The sequence below is a fragment of the Manis pentadactyla genome, chromosome 8, assembly GCF_030020395.1.
Source record: "Manis pentadactyla isolate mManPen7 chromosome 8, mManPen7.hap1, whole genome shotgun sequence".
Classification (NCBI taxonomy): domain Eukaryota; kingdom Metazoa; phylum Chordata; class Mammalia; order Pholidota; family Manidae; genus Manis; species Manis pentadactyla.
Window position 1 is genome coordinate 99094712 of NC_080026.1, and position 26894 is coordinate 99121605.

General features: G+C 44.7%; 1 protein-coding gene across 29 annotated transcripts in view; it reads right to left on the reverse strand.

Annotated features, from left to right (window-relative positions):
• The window catches only part of KCNMA1 (potassium calcium-activated channel subfamily M alpha 1), a 702509-nt gene that overhangs the window by 178758 nt on the left and 496857 nt on the right, over nt 1-26894 (reverse strand). For 28 of the 29 annotated variants that reach the window (XM_057506035.1, XM_057506055.1, XM_057506052.1 and 25 more), the window contains exons 10-13: nt 13897-14007; nt 11460-11565; nt 9633-9715; nt 5603-5672 (exon numbers count right to left, since the gene is read on the reverse strand). In XM_057506035.1, the coding sequence (XP_057362018.1) occupies nt 5603-5672; nt 9633-9715; nt 11460-11565; nt 13897-14007 (370 nt within the window). Of the gene's footprint in view, nt 1-5602; nt 5673-9632; nt 9716-11459; nt 11566-13896; nt 14008-23508; nt 24576-26894 lie in introns of those variants that run through there. The other variant, XM_057506048.1, reaches the window with a different exon arrangement.

Here is a 26894-nt window from a genome sequence, read left to right on the forward strand (position 1 = left end):
AGTTAAGAGAACCAGCGGTGTTTAGCCTGAAGAAGGGCCACGCCTTCATGGAGGCACGGTGGCCACCTCTGAATACCTAGGTGCTGCTGGGGCAGACTGTTTAGGCTTGCCATGCTCCAGGGGCCAGAATTAGGACTAACTGGTGTATATTACAAGAATGCACTTTTTGGACTTGGTCTATAAAGGAACTTTTAAAGATGTAACTTGACTAATAAATGAAAAAGGCTGCCTCTAAAAATGCAAGGTCTTTGTCCCTGAAACTCAGTAAGTGTTTCTCTAAATCGCAGCAGAAAAACCTCTTGTTTTGCAAGGGAGGTTGAATCAGAGCATTCTAGGTGCCGGCTAAGGCCAAGATATACAGCCCTGAAATTACTTTTTCTCTCCATGTATCAGCAAACACAAGCAGCACCAAGGAAGCTTCCCTTCACTTCCAGGCCAAGACATGAGAGTTGTGCTAGGAGAAGGAAGTGGAAGACTGTTGTGGAAACAGAGAGAAAGTCCAATGGCCCCATGTTCTGCTTTCAGAAATACTACTCTTGTGAAATTCCTTCTTGCAAAATCCAGTTCTGTGACAATCTCGTGATTCCTAAGCCAGCAGGGTTTACTCCTGGGAGAAATGACCATGTCATCCCTGAGGAGAGCACAATTAAAACACGACTGTATGCAGGCCATAGCAGATGGTAATTTCTGTCAAGCTGAGTGTCAGAGACCTTCCCCCACGGTGTACCCAGTTCTAGCAACTAGCCCTGCCCTTTATCCCATTTCTCTCCTTACTCCTCACTGGCTTAAGAAACTACTTTTCCCCTTTACTTCCTTAAAGAGCATACAACAGTTTAAATGGAGAAATACTCACTTGCATTAATATCATCTGAGAAGAATGAGGAGAAATTACATCTAAGTAATGAACAAGTAAATCTTTAAGGGTGAAAAGAGATTTGGGTGGTCCAAGCCCCAGAGAGGCACACATAACCTACATGGAACCTTCAAAAAACAAATAAAACATTATATACATTATATAAAGAGCTCATGCACCTCAACAAACAAAAAGCAAATAAGCCAATTAAAAAATGGTCAGAGGAGCTGAACAGACACTTCTCCATAGAAGAAATTCAGATGGCCAACAGGCACATGAAAAGATGCTCCACATCGCTAATCATCAGAGAAATGCAAATTAAAACCACAATGAGATATCACCCCACACCAGTAAGGATGGCCACCATCCAAAAGACAAACAACAAATGTTGTGGAGGATGTGGAGAAAGGGGAACCCTCCTACACTGCTGGTGGGAATGTAAACTAGTTCAACCATTGTGGAAAGCAGAATGGAGGTTCCTCAATAAACTAAAAATAGAAATACCATTTGATCCAGGAATTTCACTCCTAGGAATTTACCCTAAGAATGCAGCAGCCCAGTTTGAAAAAGATAGATGCACCCCTATGTTTATCGCAGCACTATTTACAATAGCCAAGAAATGGAAGCAACCTAAGTGTCCATCAGTAGATGAGTGGATAAAGAAGATGTGGTACATATACACAATGGAATATTATTCAGCCATAAGAAAACAAATCCTACCATTTGCAACAACATGGATGGAGCTAGAGGGTATTATGCTCAGTGAAATAAGCCAGGCAGAGAAAGACAAGTATCAAATGATTTCACTTATCTGTGGAGTATAAGAACAAAGAAAAAACTGAAGGAACAAACAGCAGCAGAGCCACAGAACCCAAGAATGGACTAACAGTTACCAAGGGGAAAGGGACTTGGGAGGGTGGATGGGAAGGGAGGGATAAGGGGGAAAATGGTGCACACATAATGTCGGTGGGGGGGACATGGGAAAGGCAGTATATACAGAGAAGACAAGTAATGATTCTATAGCATCTTACTACACTGATGGACAGTGACTATAATGGGGTATGTGGGGGGACTTGACAATGGAGGGAGTCTAATAACTATAATGTTGTTCAAGTAATTGTACATTAATGATATCAAAATTTAAAAATTAAAAAAACAAAAACAAATAAAACCTTTCCATGCAGGCCTCTCATCTCCCGATGTGCCATCCAGGGTATGAAGTCCAGGCTTTTAGGCCTTGAGCCCCTCATGTCCTCATCTGGTTTGAGTTCCTTAGACATATTGTACATGTTATTACACTGGAAAGTCAGGTTTGTTTCATTTCTCAGGCTTCCACCGCCTCCTTTTTTGGCCATGATTTCCTCTCCAATTGCAGGGCAGGGAGCAGGGAGGCATTCACCAAAGGTGGGGAGGGACATATATATGCATGAAACAAAAATAGGAGATTGGCCCAGGAACTCAAATGCTTTGTTTCTGGTAACTCAGTCCTTTCTCATTTGAGGGAAATTTGGATACAGTGGAAAATGCCAGCATTGCTGCATAAGAGTCTAGAGGCAAGTCCTCTCCTCTGGAGAATGAGACAGCTAGGGCATGTCCCACAGCACCAGGGGCTCCCTCCGTTCTGCTGTTGCACCACTTCTCATCTCAACAAGAAGGAATGCGAAAAAGGCCCTCCTGGGAACCAGGAGAGAGAAATTCCAGTCCCTGATCATCTCACTACACATACAACATTGGGGAATCCACCATGAGAAACAAAGGTCACTTCAGAGAAAACACTTTAACACTACCGCTCAAGTGTAAGAGTTTATAGCAAGAAAGCTCCAAGGGCTTTGTGAATGCCCAAATCTCCTTTGGGCCATTAGGACTTGGCTTCTAGGTCAGAGACAAAGACCTCTTTCTCTACAGCCTGCTGGGAAATTTTTTTTAAAATTATTTAATAGCTAAATCATTTCCAAGATGTCATAAACCATTCTTTCCTTGAAAAGACTCAAGCCATTTACACTGAAGTCAAAAAAACACCCTGCTCTTCTCTCTGGGCTCAGAGATGGCTAGGCTCAAGAGTGTTTCTCTCTGTGAATTCTAATGATACTAAAACAGATCCACTTTAGTCCTTCTAGAAAGCCTATTCTGAGAAACCACAGTTTGGTTCAGCGGGTTGTGACTCTATTTAAAGAGAAGGTGGCCGTTGGCAGTTCTGTATTTTAGCTCACTGGCTGCCAAGTGACCATGAGTTGTACCCATCAGAGCTGCTCCGTCTGAGACAGACCTTAGACCCCACCGCGGTCCGAAGTCACACTGGGATGCTAAAATGCACAGATGGTCAAATGAGGACTAAATGAGATAATGGATGTCAGAGCTCTTTTAAAACCACAAAATATGAAACAAATGTCTGACATTATTATGATGGCAAACTCAGGACCAGTTTTACATAGAGAGAAAGTAGGCAGCGTCCCTAGAATACCACCATCACTAGATCCCAGGGGACTGAAATTCTTTACCTTTTAAGACTGGCATCCAGTTGTGGAATGAACTATCCCTTAGAATATGTTGACAGTGATATAAATTTACACACATGTACCAGGTTGTTTCCAGAAAGCAAGTTTTAATGGATGGAGAACTTTGGACATCTAGTCACTGGTGAAAGGAAGTGCAAGAGAGGAAGAAAAATAATATTGTAAGGGAATGGGAGGAAAAACATTTTGAAAAGGAAGGCGCAAGCACCTTAGGACACAGATCAAAGTGTAAAGCAATGTGAAGACTGTCCATTTGCAATTCTATGAGGGATGAGATGACAAACAATGACCTGTGGACTTTCTCCTCATCTCTAGATGAAAAAAGTGAAATGACTGAGAAAAATGCCGTGTCAAAGTCACTCTGTCCCTTGCACCCTTACTAATCTTACAGGGGCAGAATCTCGTAAGTGATTGCCTAACTCTAAAACCCAAATAGATTGGGTAGTTCGAAATAAAATATGTCTTAAGCAAATAACCATGGACGGTATCTTGTCACTGTTGCTGAATAATTACAATGCAGAGATCTGTAAAAGACATTCAGCTTGCTATGATTATGCGAATACTGACCAGGTACCATCTGGATCCTAGGTCTGCTGAGCGAATTTGAGTTTGACAAAAATCATGTAGGTGAAATCCTCAATTTCTGGAAGATGCTACATCCGCATTCATTGGAAGAAGAAAAGGAACTGACATCCCTTATTAAGCATACAACACTAATTTTCCTCTTCAATCTAAATGCAGCCAAAAATCTAAACAGCTTCAAGCACTCCCACACTACATGAAATTTCAAATCACAAATGAAAGGAGAGTTCATTGCCTCAGGAGCTGTCACCAGCCACAGCCTTGCTAATAAAATTCACCTCCACCTGCGGGGGCTGCTGTCAAAAACTTCTCCAGATTGATGCTTGTGATTTACTAATATCCTCACTTTATCTCTTCCACGACCTTGGGTTTTCCAGAGACAAATAGGAAAATGGACACACAGGACCTTGGGTGCCGACCACCAAGCCCACTGGCTGGAGCACCACATGCTGTGCAATGGAACCACCTGCCGAGGGCTGGGCAATGGTTGACAGCGGGCAGCAAGCTCCAGTGATAGGCTAGTTACCGACAGCAGGCTCCACTCAACAACGGCCTCTGATGGGCCTCCACACAGCAAAATGGGGCCGCAGTTGCCAGCAATTAAGAAATAATGGCATGGCACTGGTGCATTTGGCAGAACAAGGTCTTCTCTGGGGCACCTGACTGCCTATTTTGTAGGGAATATGGCCTATAAGATGGGACACACACTCACTCATAACCTAACAGGGAGTTATTCTGTTCAGACAGGACACCTGATTCCAGGTACTGAGTAGCCTCCAGTTTCTAAGCCTCATTAAGGGTAAAACCAGTTTCATATCAAACAGAGAAAGGTGCCACCTTCCCTCCCCCAAAGCTGTTTTCCTGGGAGTTTAATGGCAGGCCGAGTGAAGGAGCATCGCCTCTGAATGAGGGACTGGACTCCAATTTACTGAGTGGTGATCACAAGGGAAACAACATGGAGCCCAATGTTTGTTTTCTTTCCAATCCCTCTTACAAACTATAACACTAGGAAAATTCCTTTATGTTTAATCTCTGGATAACCAACTCTTTAACTGAATGCAACCATGCAATGTCTCATCTTGAATTTGGGAACACCACATTCTACACCCAGCATTATGTTCCGTTCCTCCCAGTCACCTGGTCTCTGTTAGAAAAGTGCTATGACTTGTCTGAGACACCCTCTATGGCTTGATTGTTAAATCCCTGAGGGCACAAAATAGGACTTCCCCTTTGCTGTTATCCACAGGGGTTAGGGAGGTCAGGTAGAGCCCTGACCACACAGTAGGCATTCAATAAATACTGACTGAAGAAATAAAGCACTGAAAAAAATGAAGCACTTAAGACAAGAAGATGCTGGAATAGGACCTAAGAATGCATCAGTATTTCTGAACCTAGAGGTCCAATAGGTGCTTCCTGAATGAATGAATGGATCAGTACATAAAGGAGCTTCCTTCCAGAGACCAACAGTAAATGAGGTGTTTGGACTGAAATGTCCCAGGGAGGTTTTTACTCACCACCCTTCTTTATCCAGGCCTTTGGATTGCATCAGTATGTGTGTGTGTGCATGTGTGTGCGCGTGTTCGGCAGCACAGTAAAGAGACGACACAGGACTCACATGTGCACCTCCACCCCTGGGACAGGCTCACTGTCCTACCTTGTTGTGATACTGCAGCATCTGAGTGATGATTCTTATCTTCGGATGGTAGTTCTTGATGGAGATCACTCTGAAAGAAAAAGCCAAAGCTGAGGTGGGGTCTGCCTTTCCCTGGGAGTCTGCTGGGAAGACTGAGCTGATGACAGGCACACCTCGTTCTAGTGCAGATTCACTTTACTGCACTTTGCAGATAACTGCATATTTTTAACAAATTGAAGGTTTGTGGCAACCCTGCATCATGCAAGTCTATTGGGGCCATTTTTCCAACAGCATTTCTTCACTTCGTATCTCTTTGTCACATTTTGGTAATTCTCACCTTTCAAACGTTTTCATTATTATTATATTTGTTACGGTGAGCTGTGATCAGTGATTATGACTCACTGAAAGCTCAGACGATGGTCAGCATTTTTAGCAATAAAGTGTTTTTTAATTCAGATATATATATTGTTTTTGACATAATGCTACTGCACACTTAATGGGCTATACTGTAGCATACACATAACTTTTATATGCCCTGGGAAATCAAAAAATTCATTTGACTCGCTTTATTGCAATATTCACTTTATTGCGCTGGTTTGGAACAGAAGCCAAAATATCCCCGAGGTCTGCCTGTCCATCCACATGGACCGAATGTGGGGCCAGCAGCCAGGGCTATCCAGAGGGTTGGCAGGTTCTGGGCCAAGTTCAACTGTTTCGAACCACTGTACCCCGAGATAGTGTGAAAAAGAAACCACAGAATAGCCACAGACTGTTTCCTGGGCATAAAAGAAGAAGGGGTCCTGTGGTGCCTGGGTGATAGTATGTGAGCATGTGGGTCCTAGGGGTGGAGGGTTCTGGAGCAGGGGTTATGTGCTTGCTGCCTGTGTAGGCATCTAAACAAAGAAAGTGCAACTCATGGGGCCAACAGAGGTTTGTAGTCTCACATATCCTAGACACAATTTGCTCTGTCCAGTTCCCCAAGTTAACAACTTCAGACACACACACAAACACACGCATAGGGCACCACTGTCATAAAAATGATTTCTCAGCAGGCGTCTTAGGATGGGATCAATGACTCAGATATCAGCATCTAAATGATGATGTTAATGTTGGTTAGAGAGACATGCCAAGGCCTTCTGGAGGTCACGATCTGGTAGAAAATTCTCCCAAACTGCCCTTAGTCTACAGTCAGTACCAACAATTGCCTCCTCCCCCCAGACCCAACCTCAGCACTTCTGCTACGCATAATAATTACTGTGCTAAAAGGGGAGGGGCAGGGAGCAGAGGAATAGAAACACCTGGATTCCAGTCCCAGCTATTGTACTAATGAAGTGGATGACCTCCAGGAAATCCCCGGGGCACTCTGTGACTGTTGCCTCATCTGGACACGGGGGGCAACAGGACCTGCTTTATTTATTTCACAGGCTTGATATGAGCAGCAAATGGAAGGCCAGATGTGAAAATGCTTTGATATCATTAAAAGCTCTCTCCATGTGTAAGTTATGGTTTTTGTCATTACCAGCTCTGTCAGGGGTGACATTGTACATTTCCTTCTGAGACAAGGAAGGCTAAAGAATGGAATTCCACAGGAAGGCCCACCCCCTAGGCCTAATCAGCAATGCAACTGTGCATTTATCATGACCACCCCACAACTTCCCACCAAGAAACATTTAGGCTTCATCCTTTTTTGTGCAAAGACAGAGAGAAGGCAGCCAGGGAGCAGGTTTGTCTGAAAAGCTACAACTTGTGAATTTAGGAAATGGATCACGTGTAAGACTCTCCCTGCACAAATCCACCCTAGGCTTTTGCACTTGAAGGATTTCATTTTATTTTTGAAAACGTGTTGTGTTGGCCCACGCTCATAACTCAAGGACTTTAAGCCTCTGTCAGACCTCTGAATTCAGTTCACAGCATCAGCCAGTTTTCTGCATTAGCTCATTTCAAATGGATCTTTGACATTTTAATTTCAAAAGGGGCAGATTGATCTCATTAAACTAAGAAGAAAGGAGAATTATACAAATAAGGGAAAGAGAGAGCCCATTTTTAACCCTGAGCTTCCCATTTCCTTTTCCTTCCAAGGCCTTAGTTCTGATTCTGGTCAATGAATGGCTTAATTACATTTCTGATACAACCTCTGTTCAGTAATTTTTATGCCCTGGCATCATGCCAATCACCCTGATAACCTATAAGCCTTCATATTCACCCTATCACAGTCAAGGCTTAAATAAAATATTGTGATTAAAATAAATGCCCATTTCAAAGCTAGTCTTCATTTCAAGTATTCACTTTGGGAGAAAAAAAAAGCAGCACTAGCCCAAGACTTCTCTGTAGGGTCAAAACATTAAGTTTTATCTTTTTTTGTTTCCTATTTGAAAATTTGAAAATAATGAAGCCTCATTCCTTAAAGTTACATTTTACCATTTCAACAGAAAAACTTGGTGCAGGATGGAAATTCAAATTCAAGGAAAGGGCCAACTGACACAGGTTAAGCTGAGGCTGTTCTAGCCACTTTCCAGCTGGGACTAGTTAGGGCCATGGACCCAGGTGTGGAAGCATGCCACCATTCTACCAGCTCCCTGCAGTCTGGCAAGCCCAAAGCTTGTAAGAGTTCATGCATCACCGTCCTTAGACCGACTACGCTAAGCATATCGCCAAGGAAAGGCAAGTATGGAGAGAGCACTGGGCCAGATGTCACCTGCCAGACACAGGACCAGATGCTGAGGGAAGGACTTGCTCATCTGAAATGCGGTGGAGGCATTCCCCCACCTCACCTATGGGGAAGCTCATGTCACTTGGGGCTACTGACTACATTGTAACAATGTAACATTGCAAAGGCAACTTCCCACCCCTCCACCTCAGGTAAATTGCCAGGACACAGTACACCAGGCTGCAGGGAGAGGGGAGTCTTTGTCTAGATCAAAGGTTGGCTGCTCGCTATTAGGCAGGTGTTCCCAGGAATACAGTGGGAGTGAGATGTTTTCTCTCTGTTCATCTCTTCCCCAGAAGGTTCTCTTTACTGTTCCCTCCCAGCTCTCTTAACTATTCTGCAATTTATGCCGGAGGAGAGAAAAATCCAAGGGGCTTTCACTATCTGGGAGCAAAATATCTTAACTTTTTAGACATTCCATAGCCTCGGGATGTCAGGAATAAGGGTCTATGGTTAAGAACAAAAATGGAACCATTTCTTCTGAAATGAGAAAAAAATGAGTAGGAGTAGAGCAGAGAGGGGCCTCAGACAGGCCAAGCCCACTTGCAGGAAAGGCAGTGGGCAGTCTTTTCCAAAGAATACCCCCCATAAGATGTTCTACAAAAAGAAGGGGGACTTGTAGTCAAACAGCTTGATCAATTCTCTGTAGAACATTCTCTTAGAAATTCATACAGTAATAGCATTAGAAGCACTGAGAAGGTTTTCAGTGAAGAACACTATTCCACTTTGGAAAACTAGCCGAAATAAACTAACTGGTCAACAAACTCCTCTTGAGAGGTGGCGGGGTATTGATCAATGTGCTAGAGACACACTCAGAAAGCTCTACCACGGTGCTTCTCAACCTTGGCACTACTGACAGTCTGGGCAGGATGATTCCCCACCGTGGGGGGCCGTCCTGTGATTAAGGTGTGAGCAGCATCCCTGCCTCCACCCACCAGCCGCGAGCGGCACCCAAGAACATCTCTGCATATCTCATGTCCCCTGGGGGACAAAACCACCCATAGTTAAGATACTCAGGCCCACTCCCCTTTAGGGAACCCGATACCTTATTTCAGGCCCGCATGCATCTAAATCTATCTTTCCTTTTCTAATCCTGTCTGAAGTATCTCAATTCTAAGACCAGTTAGAAGCCCTGGCTGAGGTTCCTGAGGGTGAGGCCTTGTGTCATTGCCCTCCAGTCACCAAAGCCTCAGCAACCCCTGGTCGATGCTTGTGACGGATGTGGAGTGGCTGATAGGGCAAAGAAGGTCCCACAGAGATGGTGCTCGCCAGTGCCACCAAAAGGGAAGCCCGCGGGCTACAGAGCGCGGAGCCCAGAACCTTCCCCAGCCGCCCCACTGTTACCTCATGATATTGGAGGCATCTTCTGCATCGGGGTCAGCGCAGTATTTATTGGCAAGGATGAGGCACGCATCTGCTGACTCTATCTAAGACACCAAAAGGAAAAACCACAGAACACAGGCGTATAAACAGCCACGCTTGGTTACAGTCTTTCTCTGTTGACAGCGCTGGGGAACCTGGGGCTTTGCAAGGAAAGAAAAAATAATCCTGAGAGATTTCAGTTTTTGTCAAAAGTGTAGGTGGCCAAGTTCTTGTTATGGTATAAACATTTTCTCTTGTTGCTGTTATAGGATACAACATGGACTTGGTAATTATACTTTTCATTTTCAATAGTCACTTATGAGAAATCTTTCCAGATTTCTTTAAAAAACAATTAATTAAGGCTTTCAGTCCTCTCCCTGCCTCCCTTCCTGAACGTCTGCACCGTCATCCTATCACCCTGATTTTCCCATTTGGGAAATGGAGTTAGGTGGGCCAAACTCCTTCCTGTCTGGTTACCAAGTTAACTGAGTAGTTGGGGATTCAGAAACTTAGACTCCGAGGTCCCTCATCTAACCTTTTTCACATCTGAACTGTGAAATAAGAGGAAATGAGACCCTGCATCAGATAACAGCTCAAGACTGTTTAGTATTCAGTGAGCATTCAGAGATTCAAAGGACAACAAATCTATGTGTATGAAATGATTTGTTACAGATGACCTCAAAATACAACCTACTGACTTATCGAAACACGAGCCAAAAAAGACTTAGTCCTTGGAGAGGATCATGAGTTGTGCTAATAATTGCCTGCATCTAAATTAGATCCATGAACAATAACTATTTTTCTCCATGTTCTCATAAGATTTCACATTAGTCATAACTTGGATCATGTCTGGATAATATTAAGATTAACTGGACTCCATAAGCATAAGAATTCTCATGCTGGCTCAGGTCTGCAATCTGTCCTATTTTGTAATTGTACTTAACAGACCATTCCTGCACTTGGTGGGAGAGCGTGTTTCCTACATGGTATGTCACAAATTGTCTTTAGTTTTCTTTAATAATCCAAAGAATTTACCCAAATCCTTTTAGCTTTTTCGTGTTTGCCAGTTACATCATTTACTAAATTATGTTGCGACCATAGTTAGCATTTAAATGTCAGTGGGTTTACAATATTGATCTGTACCCACTGGCAAGCAAATATTGGACATGCTTACAAAATCTGTATGAAATAAGCAATGTAGCAGATGTCATTTTGCTGTATCCCTTCCCCCGTATGCCTCAGGTGTGCTTTATGAGGAGATTTTTGACTTAGCAGGTTTTAGAAAGATTCGCCCATTGTGATATAAGATAGCAGCATATTTAGTTTTGCACCTATAGCCTTTGGTAGGGGAAGAAAGGAAGCTCAAATTTTTTATGGCCTGGCAAAATTTTATTTTATATTTTATCTTTAAGTTTCCTTTCTGATGTAAGTAATATATTTCAGAGCTACACTGAGTCCAATATAAGTATTCAAGATGGGAATCACTTGATTTAGTATGTTGTATATGAGACTGTAGACTCCATACCACTGGTCTGCTTCCTTCAGGGGCACTGATATTGAGAGAGCCAGCAAAATAAGTTTTGTGTTATGACCAGTCCTAGTAAGGAAAGGCTGGTAGGTGGTCTAGCATATGCCAGCAGAACAAAGTCCTAGCACCAGGGGAAGGGTGATGTCCAGGTTGATAGTATCTGACTTATCTCATTAGGGGTTTGGTGGCGACACCTGCCATCCTCAGAGGCATGTCCCCTTCACCACAGTCAGACCGCCTTTCAGATGCAGTTAAAGCAGAAGTCACTTCTTTCTTCTTACCTTGACTCTCGCAAGATCATGTGGATTGAGGACTGAACCCTGATAAAACTCCACCTGAGTAAAATGTCGTTTGAACAGAGCTTCAAGCTCCAGGTTAGGGGAAATGCTGTCAGGGAGAGAAGAAACAGACATTAATACAACAGCCGTTAATAGTGCAGACTTCATGGCCTCCTTTCTCTAAGACTCGCACAGAGAGAGACCTCTGGGAAAACGCTTTCTCCTTCAAAACAGTCCCCTTACTTACCATAAATAAGAGGCTCAAGAAAAATAAAACCCCAGCCCAGCTGAAAACCAAAACCCCCTGCTCTTCCCTCCATCAAAAGCCTCTTCCAAGCTTTTCCACCTCATGGACTTCTCATCCTCCAGGGCCTAGATCAAAAAACGTCACCTATGAGCAGCCACACACAGAGGTAATTTATTCCCCATACTGTCTTGATTCATGCATGTGGACACTATTCTTCATCCTTAGTGCTGAGCTATACAGACATCTTTCCCATTGAAGGACAAGGATTTAAACATTGGTTGACCTGTTCATTTATTTATTACTACTGCAGAGATGAAAAATACCTACTCTCTATAAGGGACTCTACTAGGCCCTGGGAGGTGATATTAAGTTAGAACCCACTAGGTGCCAAGGACTGAGTGAACCCACACTTACCTAACACTTATGAAGTACTCAGAAATAATAATCACTGTTCATGTTTTTGAGTGTTTACTGTGTGGCAGACACCCTTCTAAGCACTTGACAAGTACTAATTCATTTAAACCTCAAAACAACCCTACAGGAATGTATGCCATTAACCCAAAGCTTTCAGAGGTTTATTAACTGGGCCATCTACTACAACGCTGATACTCATAGATGCTGGGGACACAAAGGCGAATCCTAGCAGTTGAAGCATTAGCAGCTAGCTTGTTGATTCAGACTAAAGCAGTGGGTGGGAAAAAGCAGCTGCCTGTGCAAACCAGGCCAGTCTTCCAGATCCACTGCAAACTGGCCTCTTCCAGGAAGCCTGCCCTGATGGATGTTGTGCCCTAACTGTTGCATATGTGCTCACCCTGGAATGCCCAACCAATAGGAGCATAGACCCTACACACTGTACTTGTCTTGAATCTTCCAAAACACTCAGGAGAGGACTGGCCCCACAGCTGGTAAGCACTGGCTAAACACTGAATTGGGTGTGATGGCTCTGCACCTGCGCTCGTGGACTGGCCAGTTTTTTCAGAACTTAGAGAAGTCAGTGCTAAGAAAAAAGTTCTGGTGCTCAACCATGTTGTCAGTTTGGTATTCTGTGAACAGATGTCAAAAGGAAGGAACTGTACAGAATGTGAGCTTATAGGGAAGTCAACCTCAGTGGGATCTCAGGGCGTGAATGAGTCCTGGGGGTCAGCCCATATTGAGCCAACACCAACATGTGAAGTTTTTCCTTAACAACTTGGGGCAGGGCTGGCCCCATGATGCACCTGTCTTCATAAAAAATAGACAGCGCCACCACGTCAACATGCCTGGGCCTCCCAACAATCCATCCCTGTGCAGAGTAACTTTAACCTAACATGAAATCAGGCAGAGCTTAAAATCTCAACAACATTGAGTGGAGGGGAGATATCTTCCTTTCCTCACCTGAAAAACAAACATAATAAGACCTACTACCTAGGCTGATTATGCAGCCTAATAAATTTTATCTTTCACAATAACAGCTAACATTTAGTGGGCACTTACTGCATGCCTGATACTGCTCTGTGTACTTAAATGAATTGCTTCTTTTCATTCTCAGAACAGCCCAAGGAGGTTGAAACCATTATAGTCTCCCCATGTTATTGGTGTGTAAACTGAGGCCCTGGGAGGTGAGGTGACTTGTTCAGCAAGTAACTGGTTGAGTCAGGATTTAGCTGGAGTACTCTGAGTTCAGAGTTTGTACTTTTACTCCTTCTGCCGACTAAAGGAGAGACTGTAGGCAAGGTGACCAGCACAGTCCTACATGGACAGTCTCTAGCAAAGGCAGCTGTTGTTGCTTTTATTACTACCTTAGAGCCTGCTTCCTCTATGTATGTGTCCTGTGTGGTCGCTATGTTACTCCTGTGCTTGTGAAGAATCCACACCAAACGGTAAATCATTCCACTGTGGACACACTGGGTCACACAGATCCAGATGGCTGAGGGGACAGCAATGCTATGTTTGACCCACAATGAACTCCATTGTTATTTGCCAGAATTGCCTCCACAGACAGAAGCACGGGTCTTGTGACTGAACTAGTGTGTCACCTCCCTTTCCGCTGGTTCCATATCATCCTCTCTAATGAGGCCAGAGGGGATTGTGGGGGATTCAACTCTGCCCTGCCTCCCAACTCACCCCCATACAACCAGTCCCACAGTCACTCAGGGTGTCCCCCTCAGGGTGCCTGGTTGGGTGGAGGGTCTCAAAACAGCAGGGACCCCTTACTTGTGAAGAAAGACGATCTCCACATTGACATCATCCCGGTCCTTGTGCAGAAAGTCCTTCAGGAAGTTGGAAACACTCTCCAGAGTGATGTGTCCGCAGACCACAATGTGCCTGAATGGGAGAGGCCAGTGAGATGGGGCCGCCCGGCACAGACCCGGCACCCACCCTGGCAGCACAGAGGAAGCACGCAGCTGCAGGGAAGCATCTTCTCCTTCAGAGGCTCCAAAGAAGCCTGGCTCCCATCCCCAGAGGGCTGTGAGGCAAAGCAGTGGTGCTGGCAGGTGTTCAGAGACTCCTCGACAGGAAAGGCATATGGCTTCTCACCTGATGCTGCACAAAATCCTATTAAAAGCTCAACCGTTTGGCCAAGTGGTTTTATGCATTTAACAATAAGTGACATTATGCTTGTGCTTAAATGCTGCATTATCAAGTCCCTTGCAGATCCCTATCTCTCCCTTTCTGCCCACAAAGCGTCCTCCTGAGAGATTTACCGAATGAGTCTTGGTTTATGACATAGAGCTTATCAGGTAATGAGATAACAAATCTTGCTGAAACGATGATTTTGTGTGTAGGAAAGCGGACTTTTATCAGGGTGGCTAATGTGCGGCTTGACACATTATGGGCTGTGCTGGCCATAAGCAGTAAAAAGGAAATTTTGCATTTTTCTGCCATAACTCCTCCGACAATGGGGGCATGTAACACTTTACAGTAAGTGAGCATTACTCAGGGCTAAATGGGTGGGATGCCTAGGGAATTGGAGATCATGCTGCAGGCTGTGCATCCCCAGACAGCTGCTTGCAAGGGTGCCTCAGATTTTCATGAGAGCCAGAGGAATTTGCCTCAAGATGGGGAGAAGCAGAAGGGATGAGGCTCAAACTGGTTGCCTTTTCCCAATGTGGTGGCTCCCTGTGAGGAGACGAGTCCTCTTTCAAAACTGAAACCAAAGTCTCCCCAAAATCTTTGGGCTCCTGGACCAATCTGCCTGTGACACCAGATAAACTGTGGCCACTTGGATTTGCTACAGGATCCGTTCAATCAGGAGTAAGCACTTTGGTGCAAGAGTTAGCCCCGTGTCCAAAAGCTGGGAACTGGCTATGGAGATGAAACCTGCTGTCTTCCAGCAAAGATACCATAGCAAGGGGCTCAGCCCAGGTCCCTGTGCCCCTCAGGCTGATGGTGACTGAGGCCAAACCCCTGACTGGGCATTGAGGCATGAGCAGGTGGCAATCAGGAAGCATGGTGATTTCATGGGAAAAATTTAGAAAGGCCAGGTCCCTTGCACTTCATAATTGCTCTCTGCACATTCCAATAAGGCAGAAAGCTCGTTGGCTAGAGGCAGCTCATAATAGGAGGAAGCAATGATCGCTTATGCAATGTTCCATTAGATGCCATTACAAGAGCCTGGCCTTTTGTTGTAATTTGGTGCTTGACTAAGTATGTGAGAATAATGCAGTAAACTCATTGGTGAAAGGATAATGATGCAGAACAAAGAGTAAATCAATAATATGCGTGATACAGTTAATAATATCACCATTATGGACTGTTATTGTTACGGTGCTGCCCTGAGTGACTGCCCAAGCAGAGCCATTGCAGGGAGAGGAGACTGTCAATGGGCTGCCCTCAGAGGACACATTTTAACATGATCACTTTGATCTCCAACCAGTTATCTGCTGGGTTAAGGGAGGTCCCTTGGCCACCCATCCAAATTTTATGCCCCAAACCCATATGACTACTCCCTCCTGAAACATGCAGCATGTCTGAATAAATTATGTTAATTGAACACTTACATACATTTTCTATCATATCTTAAAAAGTTTCCTGTGGCACGTGCATTTATGTGGACAAAACAGGCTGCAAATGAATTTGCATGTCCTGAATAAGATACCTGATTTTGAATTTTCCAAGTGTGTCCAGAAAATGACCAAAAAACAGGCTCTCCCTCCTGATCTGACTTCTCTGCAAAAGATAGTAGGGCTGCTTGAGGAGATTCTAATGCTTTCTGCCCACAAACTTCAATGATTGAGAACAAGGCCAGATGAAGGTGCCAACGTACAGGCCCCTCCACAGGACAGATACGTGGTGGAGCTCTTCTTGTCATACAGATGTGAAAGTAAGCCAGATTTAATTCCCTGTTCTGCTCTGTGCACATTCCAGTAAGGCAGAAAGCTCACTGGCTTCATGTGTGTGCTCTTGGCCAAGCTACTTATCCCCATTCAAAAGGTGAGGGAGTGAGAGGTTAACACCACCCAGCCAGCTTCCTGCACCAGAGTTCTACACCAACATAAGTCTGGTTATCATTCAAAGCTGGACTCAAGTCAGCAATAGGTCCAGCAAAATGCCAGAACATTCATCCTTCCTATCCTGTGTGCAAACAATTGAATGCACATCTGCCAGCATTCCCTCTTCCTCTTCTGAAATCATTCATCTCTAGGACGGACGTGTAAAAAGTGGAAGGGAAGGTGAGTTCACCCTCTTACCTTTGAATCAAAGGCTCAGCCAGCTGATTTATTCAGCCTTAGAAAAAGTCAGGGTTCTCTTAGTTGGAAATATGCTGGGTACATATAAAATATATTCCAATGCAATCAATATTATCCCTTAAGCCTTTAATTAGCTTTCACTTCTCTTAAGAAGTAGACAAATGAGAAGGGAGGGAAAGAAAAAGGATTGACTTTTCTCATTTGATGCCAGCTGTCCAATACCATTCTAGACTATTGAAAATATATATCTTTCAGCTATAGCATGATTTCTGGAGTGGAGAGCAGTCTTTATCAAAAAGGAAGAAAAACAATCTTCCTTCAACGTAATTGGTATTTTTGCTCAGAAAAAGCGAGATTGATTGAAAGCAGATTGCCTTTTTGCCCAAGGAGAGTTATTAGGTACATTATCATGGCAACCTTGGAGAACCCATATTGTTCTAATCTGTCCTATATCTGATTTGAAGATTTATGGCTTCCCCCTTTTGTGCCAATAATCATTTCCCTCCATTTTGTTTCCCGTACAGTGGAAGTTACCAAGAAGCCCACATACTGAAAATGTTTGAATGCAGTTAGAATTGACGGATGGGGAGAGGCCGCCTCTCTAACTCAGCATCTGCTTTAGAAGATCTGCTCCCACCAGCCCATGGCTGACAGAGGCTGGGGGCCCTGCAGGAGTGCAAGGGATGGATGGAGAAGGGGGAAAATTTATTTTCCAGAAATATTTTCAGGACTTTTGAAAATTCCAGATGCAGTCATTTGGGGAACAATGTTTTTGTGAGGAGAAAGCAGAATTTCTTGTATCCTCAATGACTGAAAATATAATTGAAGATATTTAAGATTGAAAGCAGGGTGTGCCTTCCTTGGAAGCAGAGCGATGGTTGCTCACGGTGCATGATTTAAAGAATGCCAAAAAGATCCACATCCAAAATTATCTCAGTCGGGTTCCATGACACCTACAAATCTACCACGTGAGATTCATACCTTGATAGCCCTATGTTAGCTCAGCTCAGACACTAAATAACTCAATAGTCTTGGGCAAGGTACCAATTCTGCATTTTGCAGCAATAAAGTCAGAGTCCCTGAAAGGCTGGGGCTAGTACCTGATCCACGACGTTATCCTGACGATTTATTTAAACAGGTAATACATGTGAAAGGACGAGTAAAGGGCCTATGCCATTGTAAGCATTATTAAACCATAGTGATATCTGTTAATCAATATGTAACAGACATAAATTGCTCTATGGCCCCTGGAACCTCATCTAATCCTCAAACAATCCTGTGTTCCTACTATCAGAATCTTTTCAGATAACCTCTCTGAACCTCCATTTCCTTAAGTCATGTGCCTGACATCCCGCAGCAAGTAAAGTGACTTGTCCAGCATGTGATCCAAGCCCATGATTCTAATTCCCACTAAGATGAAGGTGATACAGTGGAGAGAACAGAGGCTTGAGGATTTCAGCTTCTGCTCCTTCCTGTCAGGCAGGACTGGGCCAGCAAGAGGTCCTTCTGGACACACAGTGGAGGGGTCTTCACTGGGCCAGGAGAGAGGGGACTGCGATGACAGAGATGAGCCTCATTTAAAGCATTATCACTAGATAATGTTGTATCACTAGATTCTGGCTGCACCCGGCCAGCTGGGCCAGTGGGCTCAAGACAGCAAAGGCTGAGTGACGGCAAAAACAAACCAAATTTTTAACTTAAGCCAGACAATCTGGCAAGCCATGGGGCTGCAAAGTGATGCACATATCCACTTTAGACATTATATACCATGTCCAGCCCAGGACCGCCTCACTGGCCCAATGATCCAGAAGATAGATGGGAATCTAAAGGATCCATTTATAATAGAGACTATTTAGTAAAGTTACAGTCTGATGGTAACTAATGCTGCTCCGATCTGTGGCTCTGGATCTGAACTTTATTTGACTCCCGGCCATCTTAACGACTGACTTCGATAGGGCCTGGCCCCTCGGTTCGTGAAAATGGCCAGCAAACCAAGACAATAACCATTTATCAAAGTGTTGTCAAGTTCTGTGAACAAACCTTTCTTGGGATAAACTAATGCTAATGGCTGGATTAAAAGATCCACCTCAGATGCATAAGGAAGCATCTTAAATGCCAAAATAGCAGCAGATGGCATTTTGTGGGAAAGAGTTACTCATCCAGTGTGAGTGAGCATGCCTGGTTTGGGGTAAGAACTCCATAGACTTGGGCTGGAATGAATTAGGGGTGGGTAACATTGGTGTGTCATGGAGCAAGCATGACATCAAGTGACTGAGTGTAACTTAATCAGTATTAGAATAATGCTTGACTATTATAAACTATCAGGGTTAACCGGAAAACTGCCAATTGTTTATCTCATGGCTATACCTTCACTAAATATGTATTGATGTGCTTCTTCCATTATTAACCATCTCCACCTTCAGAACTCTCTTCAATCACTCTACGTCCTTAGATTCTCTACCTCTATTGGGCGAGAAAGGAAAGCTGGAATGCTCAGCTGGGCTGGAACCTCCCTTTCAGAGCCCAGTTCCACTGGTGCCTTTCAGAATAGACAACTCAGAGGTACCGACTTACGGCAGGAGGCATAACTAGAGGATAGAGAGGGGGCCACCGATATAGCTTCTCAAGGCCCCCGTGAATGAGGCACCCAGAGAGCCACTGAAGTTCAGTTCAGCTGAATGCAAACTGAAGTCTATGCGCTTTTTGGAAGACTCTGGTAGTGTTTCTTAGAGCCAGCAGTCCTTGCAAGAGGGGACTATCACAGTGATGAGCTCCCTTCCACATCCTCACATGTATCTCAGTGTCAGACTGGCCCTGGTGAATGTTTAGTCTAGTGTTCGCAATATTTTGATGTGAACACTGAGGCCCAGATATTCAGTGCAAGGTGAATGCCAGAGCAAGGGCAGACCTCCCCCCTGGATGTGATGCCTTCTAAATAGAGAAGCAGCTAGTGCCACTGAAGGGAGCTTGGGCTGGGCATTGGGAGACTTGGTGTCTGTCTGGTGTGACCTGGGGCCAGTCACAATCAAGTGAGGAGGCCCAGCCTGACGGCAGGGATGCTCCTGCCCCAGGCTAGATCAGGCCAGCATCATATCTTATCTAGACGTCTGCAATAGCTTCCTGATTCAGTTTCCTTCTTACTCCCCATGAAAAGCTAAAAGAGCAGTACCACCCCCGCTGAATATGCTAAGGAGCCGGATGGAGGCAAATCCCACTGCATCAGGCGTCACAAGGGCAGAGAAGCCTGAGCTCTCCCCTGGCAGAGCCTCTCTCTAGGAAGACAATGTAAAACGCACTGCTCTGGGCTGTTTATTTTTAAAGATACTATATCCATTTTTACTGGAACAAGTATAAAGAACTTAAAAAACCCATAGCTATCCTGTCACAATAAATCACACAGAGTAAATTGAAAATCCTATACAGCTTTCCCTGAATACATTGTGCTCACTTTGTCAAAGAGGTAGATGAAATGTGGCATATATTGATCTAGATGTCTGTGTAAAACTATAATATTTATATCAAATACATATGCCAGAATCTCTTCTGTCTTTCTGCTGAACCTTCTAATCATGCTTTTCCTGGTCCTATCTCCTCCCAGCACCTCCCACCACTGGTAGCTGCTGACAACACAGGGTGAATTTTAAGAGGGATTTGTCCAGGGAATTCAGCCGCATTTTATCACACAGAAGACAGGGTGGGGGTGGCAATGACCCCACAACCCAAACCACACAGTAGTCAGTACTAAAGGTCACATCATCCCTCCTGCGTTAGACTTGAACCATCAGTGTCCACTTAACTCTCTTTCCAAGACTCTCATGAAAGCTGAGACTGAGGAAGATTCCCAGCCTGACATTCTGTATCACCTGCTAATGCTTCCCTGTGTTTGGGTCATGTCCTTCAGGTGACAATTAGCCAGGTTTTCCCTGAGGCACATGACCCCATTGCCCAAAAGGAAGGCGGCTAATCCAACTCCTGCCTTCCTGTTCCTCTTGTATGGAGAGCCCATCCCACAGGAACTGACTTCCCTGTGGGGGAGATGGTCTTCAGCAAACAAAAGCCAAGTCCAGGCTGTGTGGGCCCCATCCTTCCACCCAACCTTGGGACCTGGCTCAGAACTCCTGAAACTTGCTGTGCTTTCAAGAGCTATCTGTTCACGAATGGACTGGTTGGTGACGTATGCTTGGCTTGGACACCTATGTCATAGTAAATGTAAAAGAAATTTAACAGTTACTTAACTGCAAGCCAATCAGATCATTGGCTGATTCTGCCGTCTCGGATCTACTACCATGTTTCAAGTTTGCAAAAGTTCAAGACATGAAAGGAGGCCAAAAACAAAAACAGAACAACGTGAGCGTGAGCGTGTGTATGGAGCCCACAATGCTAAACCCTGACTTTAACCATTTCCTGTTAAAACAAATGAAAAAACAAAACCAAGCAAACAAAAAAGCCCAAGGAGGTTCAGAGATAACTCCCTACCCGGGGTCACATTTAGTACTTTGCTAATCACAAAGAAAGGAAATGCCTTCTCCCTCCTAGTGAGGAAGAGAATAAAGCAATCATCTTACCCAGCTGTCAATAGAGCTACTCTGGAGGAGACAGGCTGTTTTGCTATTTCCCTAAATAGGGGCAGAAGGCTGAGCAAATAGATCCCAACAGTGCGACAAAGGCATCTCTGTACAACAGAGCCCCACGGTCAAAAGACAGACTATTGGTGCCCCCCTCAGAGACACCGGGGGTCCTGACCAGACCAGACCTTCCTGCACAAAGAGGGTGCATCTTATCCTCTGTAGATAGTCAGAACCTAAACCACCCCAGAGGGATCTGTGTCTGCACCCTCACCATTCCAAATCACAGTTAGACCACCATAATTAGGCCATGCATGAGGAAGGATCACTCATCTTTTGGAACTTGTTACCCAAAGGCAACCTCAGTTTATGTCTTAAAAATAAATCCTGAGAACCTCATTGTAAGACACTGGTTGTATTTACCTGTCCAGCATGTACCCTCCCTTCTGTCAACAGCACCTCATTTTTCATGTGGGAACCACCCCTCCCCCATCAGATATAGTCTTGGCACCCTTAATCAAGGTTCTTTGCCCAGCCTAGCCTATCAGTGCCTTTAATCTTAAATGGAGTGACACAAAGTTCCGGGTAGGAACTGATCCATCCTGATGGCAACCCCATGAAGACCGTCCCTGAGCTCCTGCTGGCTGGATCTCAGCGGCTCCTCTGGCTCATCTCTGTCCTTTCCAGGAGCTTGCCCTTCAGCTTTCCTCTGAATTCCACAAAGTACTCTGACCTTCCCCAAAATCTCTTCTCCTTTTCTGCTTAAGTCAGCAAGAATCCGGGGCTGTTGCCTGTAACCAACGAAGCCTCTCTGACAGATTTGTTACCTTTACTTTCTCACTTAATTCTCACAACAACCTAGTATGCAGGTATTATCAACCCCATTTTGATTTCTTTCTCTCTCCTCCTTCTTTTCCTTCCTTCCTTCTTGGAAGAGGAATTTTTCAGCCTTCTTAAATAAGCAATCCCATAATTGCCCAAATCTCAAATTGTCCAGGCTCTTCCTTGTGTCTCCCACCAAAACCCTTGCTCCTCTGCATCTACTCATCCCACTACTGTATGCCTGGTGGCCTTTGGCCAGATCTAAGTAAGCCAATCCTCCTTTGACCTGGTTCTTCCAACCCTAGATGGCTCTCTGCTCTTCCAGCCCTGAACAGTACCTTCCTGTATTCAGATCAAAGAGGAAATGGCTGATTGTACTTGGTAATGCTGCTTCTGAACAGAGAAGAGAAGATTAAGGCAAAGGTCAGCCACACCCTTCGGGAATGAAGGTAGAAAAAAGGGAAAATGAGTCCAAACAAAGAGTGATTCTTAATTTTGCCTTGTAGAGGAGAGACCTGCTAGTTCTGATTTGCAAAGCAAGCCCCCCCCCCACCCGACACCCCTGGTGAATTATGCTCCGAGGCTATAGAACATGTGCTGTTGGTACTGACCCTCCCATAATGACAGGCAAGTTGACCCATCCTGGCCCATTCCCCAGCCACACCCAAGGGTGTTGCCCCAGCCAGTATAAACTGCGAGGCATCTACTCTGAGTAGGCCCAGTGCACTTCCACAGGCCACAGCAGGCCTCCGGCATCTGCTACACACATAAGAACTGAGAGGAGTCCACAGGTACCAGGGCCTGCTGAGGCATAATACACCACAGAGGGGTGTCGTAAGAGGCAGAAAGGAATGGAACTCAGGGTAGCTTCAGTAGCTTCCCCACCCTCCCAAATCTCTCTTTGCACCTCTTCTATTGGGTCCACCATCAGGTCCACGGGTTCCTAGGTGCAGAAGGTACCCCACTCCTTTGCCCTAAACTACTCCAGTGGGCACATATATCAATGTGACTGACCGAATGCTTTTAGAAGCATTTACTCTGAACTGCTTGCACCCTTCATGATTATTCTATACCTTTGTGATTTTATTGAACAAAATTCCTGTCAAAAGAACATTTTACTGGGATGATGCTCCTATGTAGTCATGCTTCTGTTTAGCTGCCACTGGCTCCTCGGATGGTTCTGATTGGTCAAAGTCTCAGGTAAACCCCAGCAGCACAGAATCACATTTTCCCGCTCGGCATTTTAACCACAGAACCTAGCACAGTGCCTGGAACATGACAGGGCCACAGATTTTTTGTTAGTTGAGCAAATACGTTGGGATGGGAGCTTTCTTAAATCTATTCTATACACTAGCTGGCATTTGCCTTTGAGGTCAGTGGCTAAGGTCATTAAACCTCACAGACATGGGCATGTAGGTATCTCTGAACTGCTCCATGTCCCCTTATGGAGAAGGTATAGGGAGGGGAGATATGATTGCTTTTACTGACAATTGGCCCCACATTTGGGGCAGTCCCTGACATTCTGAGGGTGGGAACAGATCACTGTTATGCAACACCAGTGTTAGAGGTGGAGGCTCCAACCCAGAGAGACAGGGAATCGGGTTTTCATGAGTTTCATGGTGCATAAGCCGCTAACATTTTTTAATAAAAAGAGACACTTGGACTTGGCCAATTTGAAATTTTCCTGATTTATTTTCATTGTATGATGGCATCCTCAGTGGGATGAACCCCAAAACTACAAGGAACTGTTTTGTACAGCTGTAGAAAGACATCTGTCAGAATGAATGACATGGCAGGAAGGCAGAAATCCCCATGCAACTTAGTCTCAGATGGGTACGTTTCTTCTTCAGATTCAGAATCTATCCAGCAAGGATTCACCCAATCAAATGTGAGATTGAGTAAAAAGAATCTTCAGGGGTTATGATTAGAAAAGTCATATTCAGAATTCTTTTTTTTTAATGAAAGAACATTTGAGAGCAAAAGTCTAGATTTGAATATGACTTTATTTTCCAGGTATGTAGTTCATCTCCCACCGACATTTCTATTCCTGTTTTCAGAACAATAGCTGGAACACTTTGATAAGTGTGTGGAAGGGAACAGAGACAGCAGGAAAGTGGGGTGGGGGAGGGGGAACAAGCCTTCATTCCATTAGTATTATCAGGGATTGATTTAATAGGAATCCAAGTCTCTTTAAATAGAGCTTCAAGTTTGAAAAGGACTGAAGATGTGGCTTATGAGAATCCAAAGCAGATGCAAAGAAAGAAGCGCCCACATCCACACCCACCAAAACCCCTCTCGTTGGGAAGGAATACCTGGCATATTACATTACACGATGCAGCATCTAAGGACACTTGCTTTTGGTATCTGCCCCTCAGTTCTGAATTTCAGAAGTAGGCAAGGGGTTATTTTTCCAAAGTATTAGGGCAATCTCATTTTTTTTCTTCCCCAAAAGTTTAAATGCTAATCAAAGCAGAATGCCTAATCAGTCCAAGATGGTCTGTCAACTTGAATTATCTGTTTGTCTTCCTATTTACTGTATCTGTCTGTCTACAGTTCTTCATATCTCCGTGAAGATCAGTTATTGGGGCCTGTGTTTCCTTCTGACTAGAATAGCTACCAGATGATCCTTCCTGGTGATATGTTGATGATTTGCTAATTTATGGCTTTTAAAATCTAGGAATCTGAAAACATTGCTGGGAGTTCAGGCCAGGGAGCACATGAGCCAGGCAACAGGAAGGCTGAATGACTTACTTGTCCAGGGATCTGAGTTTGCATGAAACATAAAGCTTCGGTCACATTTCAACCAGAGTGACGCCTGAGATACAGAAGTCATAAATGACATCTTTAAGGGAGCATCCCTCAAAGGAGCAATCCCCCCCCACACCGTGGAAAAGGGAGAGTGAGTGTTGCCCAAGCCATACATAGATGGGAAAGGAAATGAAGCTCGTGATACTGGGCCCAAGATAACACCACATGAAATAAACCCACATCTTATTCCCAAGTGCTAGGGCCAGGCTTTCTCAGAAAAAGTAGAGCTGGAAATGCTATTGTAGGAGGACTGTCATCTCTGGGAACTAAGAAGGGAGTTTTAAATAAGCTCCGAGTTTGAATTCCCCAACCACTTTGGTGGCTAAATAACTTTATGTGTAGCTCAAGATAGATGTGGCCTACTTGGAGATTCTTATGGGTGTGTAGAAATACATTTATCCCCAGTGCCTGGCATGCAGCAAGCACTCAAACATATGTGGAATGGATGCAGATGAAGGCATGACTCATGGCCATTTTCTGGGTGAGAGGTGGACTACGGGGTAGATGAAGTAAGTTTTTAGTAAAGAAATAATCCCCATTCCAGCACAGCAGATTACAGTTATTAAAAAAAAAAAAAATCTACAACCCCCGTGGTGGGCAAAACCTACACGGGATGGGGAAAAATAGAGTGTAATTTCATGTTAAAACACAACAGCCAGGTCAGAAGGAATAGAAGGAGGTCTCAGAAAGGAGCGAAGGATGCGTGCTGAAGTGCCTATTTCTGATAAAAGAGACACAGTTAAATAAGGATCCAATAATATGGGACCTGGGAAGGTACGCAGGGGGCCCTTTCCTGGTGAAGTCAGCAGAGAGCACTGTTCAGGCAAACAAGAGCCTGAGAGAGAAGGAAGATTCTAAGACTTAGTCCCTTGGAGGTACATCTAAAGACTTATGGTTGGGAGGAGGACTCATGTAATATGAGTTTTAAAGCTTGGGTTTAGCTCCCCTCAGTCTAGGCCATAACAAAGGCTGGGGTAAGTAGTCACTGAGCAGGCTGTAATGTCCCCTCCTCTGAGCAGTCACCTCCCAGGACCACTTTATCTAGAGTAAGTAATCCTTGTTTTGCTTTTTAACAGAATCATTGTCTTTTGTTTTTGTTTTTGCTGCACATATTAAAATTTAAACTTGGCATTTTCGTCAATCGCACTGTAACCTCCATGTGGACAGGTTCCGTGGCTAGCTTGCTCACCACTGACTCCCTGGCACCCAACACAACCCAGCACAGAGGCGCTCAGTGGGCATCCACAGACTGAATGAATGAACTAGGGGACGTGGTAACAGGAATGGATGGTGAGGTGGTGAGATGGGTGACTAACAGTCCTTAGTTCTTGAAATCTTGCTCTCAATGACTCAGTGCTCTTTAAAATGTGAGCATTTACATTAAAGAACATACTAAGTCACTCTTCGCACTTTTAAATGCAAACACATGATGAATTCTGCCACCTCTGTGGCTCTAGGACTCCTTTTTATAACTCTGAAGCCATATCTGAGGTTGAAGGCAGACTGCCTAACTCACTCCAGGAGCATGCAGCCTCCTGAGGGCTAATACTCCCAGTCAAAGCCCTGAGATAAACCCAGGGTGCCCCTTGTGGAGGACTGCCCAGGAGGCGTTCCTGCTCCTCTAATTCTCACTGACAGCTAATAAACTACCACCAGAGAAGCGCTCTGAGTTATGCTGCAGACCAACCAAGGAACTGAAGGGACAGGTGGCTGTGGCTGCCAGGGCAGAGTGCTCTTCTTAAGATGATATGCGGGCAGGCACTGCCCACGAGGGTCTGACAGATTCCTACAATCCACCACGGCTGGTGACCCAGCACATGAACTCCCCAGAAAGGACGGAGCCAGGAAGGGGTCAGAAGTGTTGAAACTCACAAATAAGGCACAAATCTCACTTTGGTCAATGGTCCGTCCATCTCTCCCTGACATCCCTTCATTGTCAGAAGTGTTCCAGAGACAAACAAATTTCTAGGCCAACAAAATGAGAAAAATCAAGGGGGAAACGGTTTGGTTTTGTCCCCTCTCCACCTTTTAGTTCTGGACTCTGGGGCCAGGAAGCTTAGAGGCAATAGGTGAGCGGACGGAGGAGATAGGCCTGAGATGATACTCAAGCATTTCTCTTCCTCTCCAGCCAATGCTCAATGTTCTGGACCCATTTATGGGTAGAATATACACAATAGGATCACTGAGTTCAGAGCGGAAAGATATCTAGAGAGGCACCCTGGCCCAGTGGAGCCAAATGCCCCTGGGTTCAGATCCCACATCTACCCATAGCTTAACTGTGCATCATCAGGCAAGCCACTGACCCTCTCTGTTCCTCAGTTCCCTT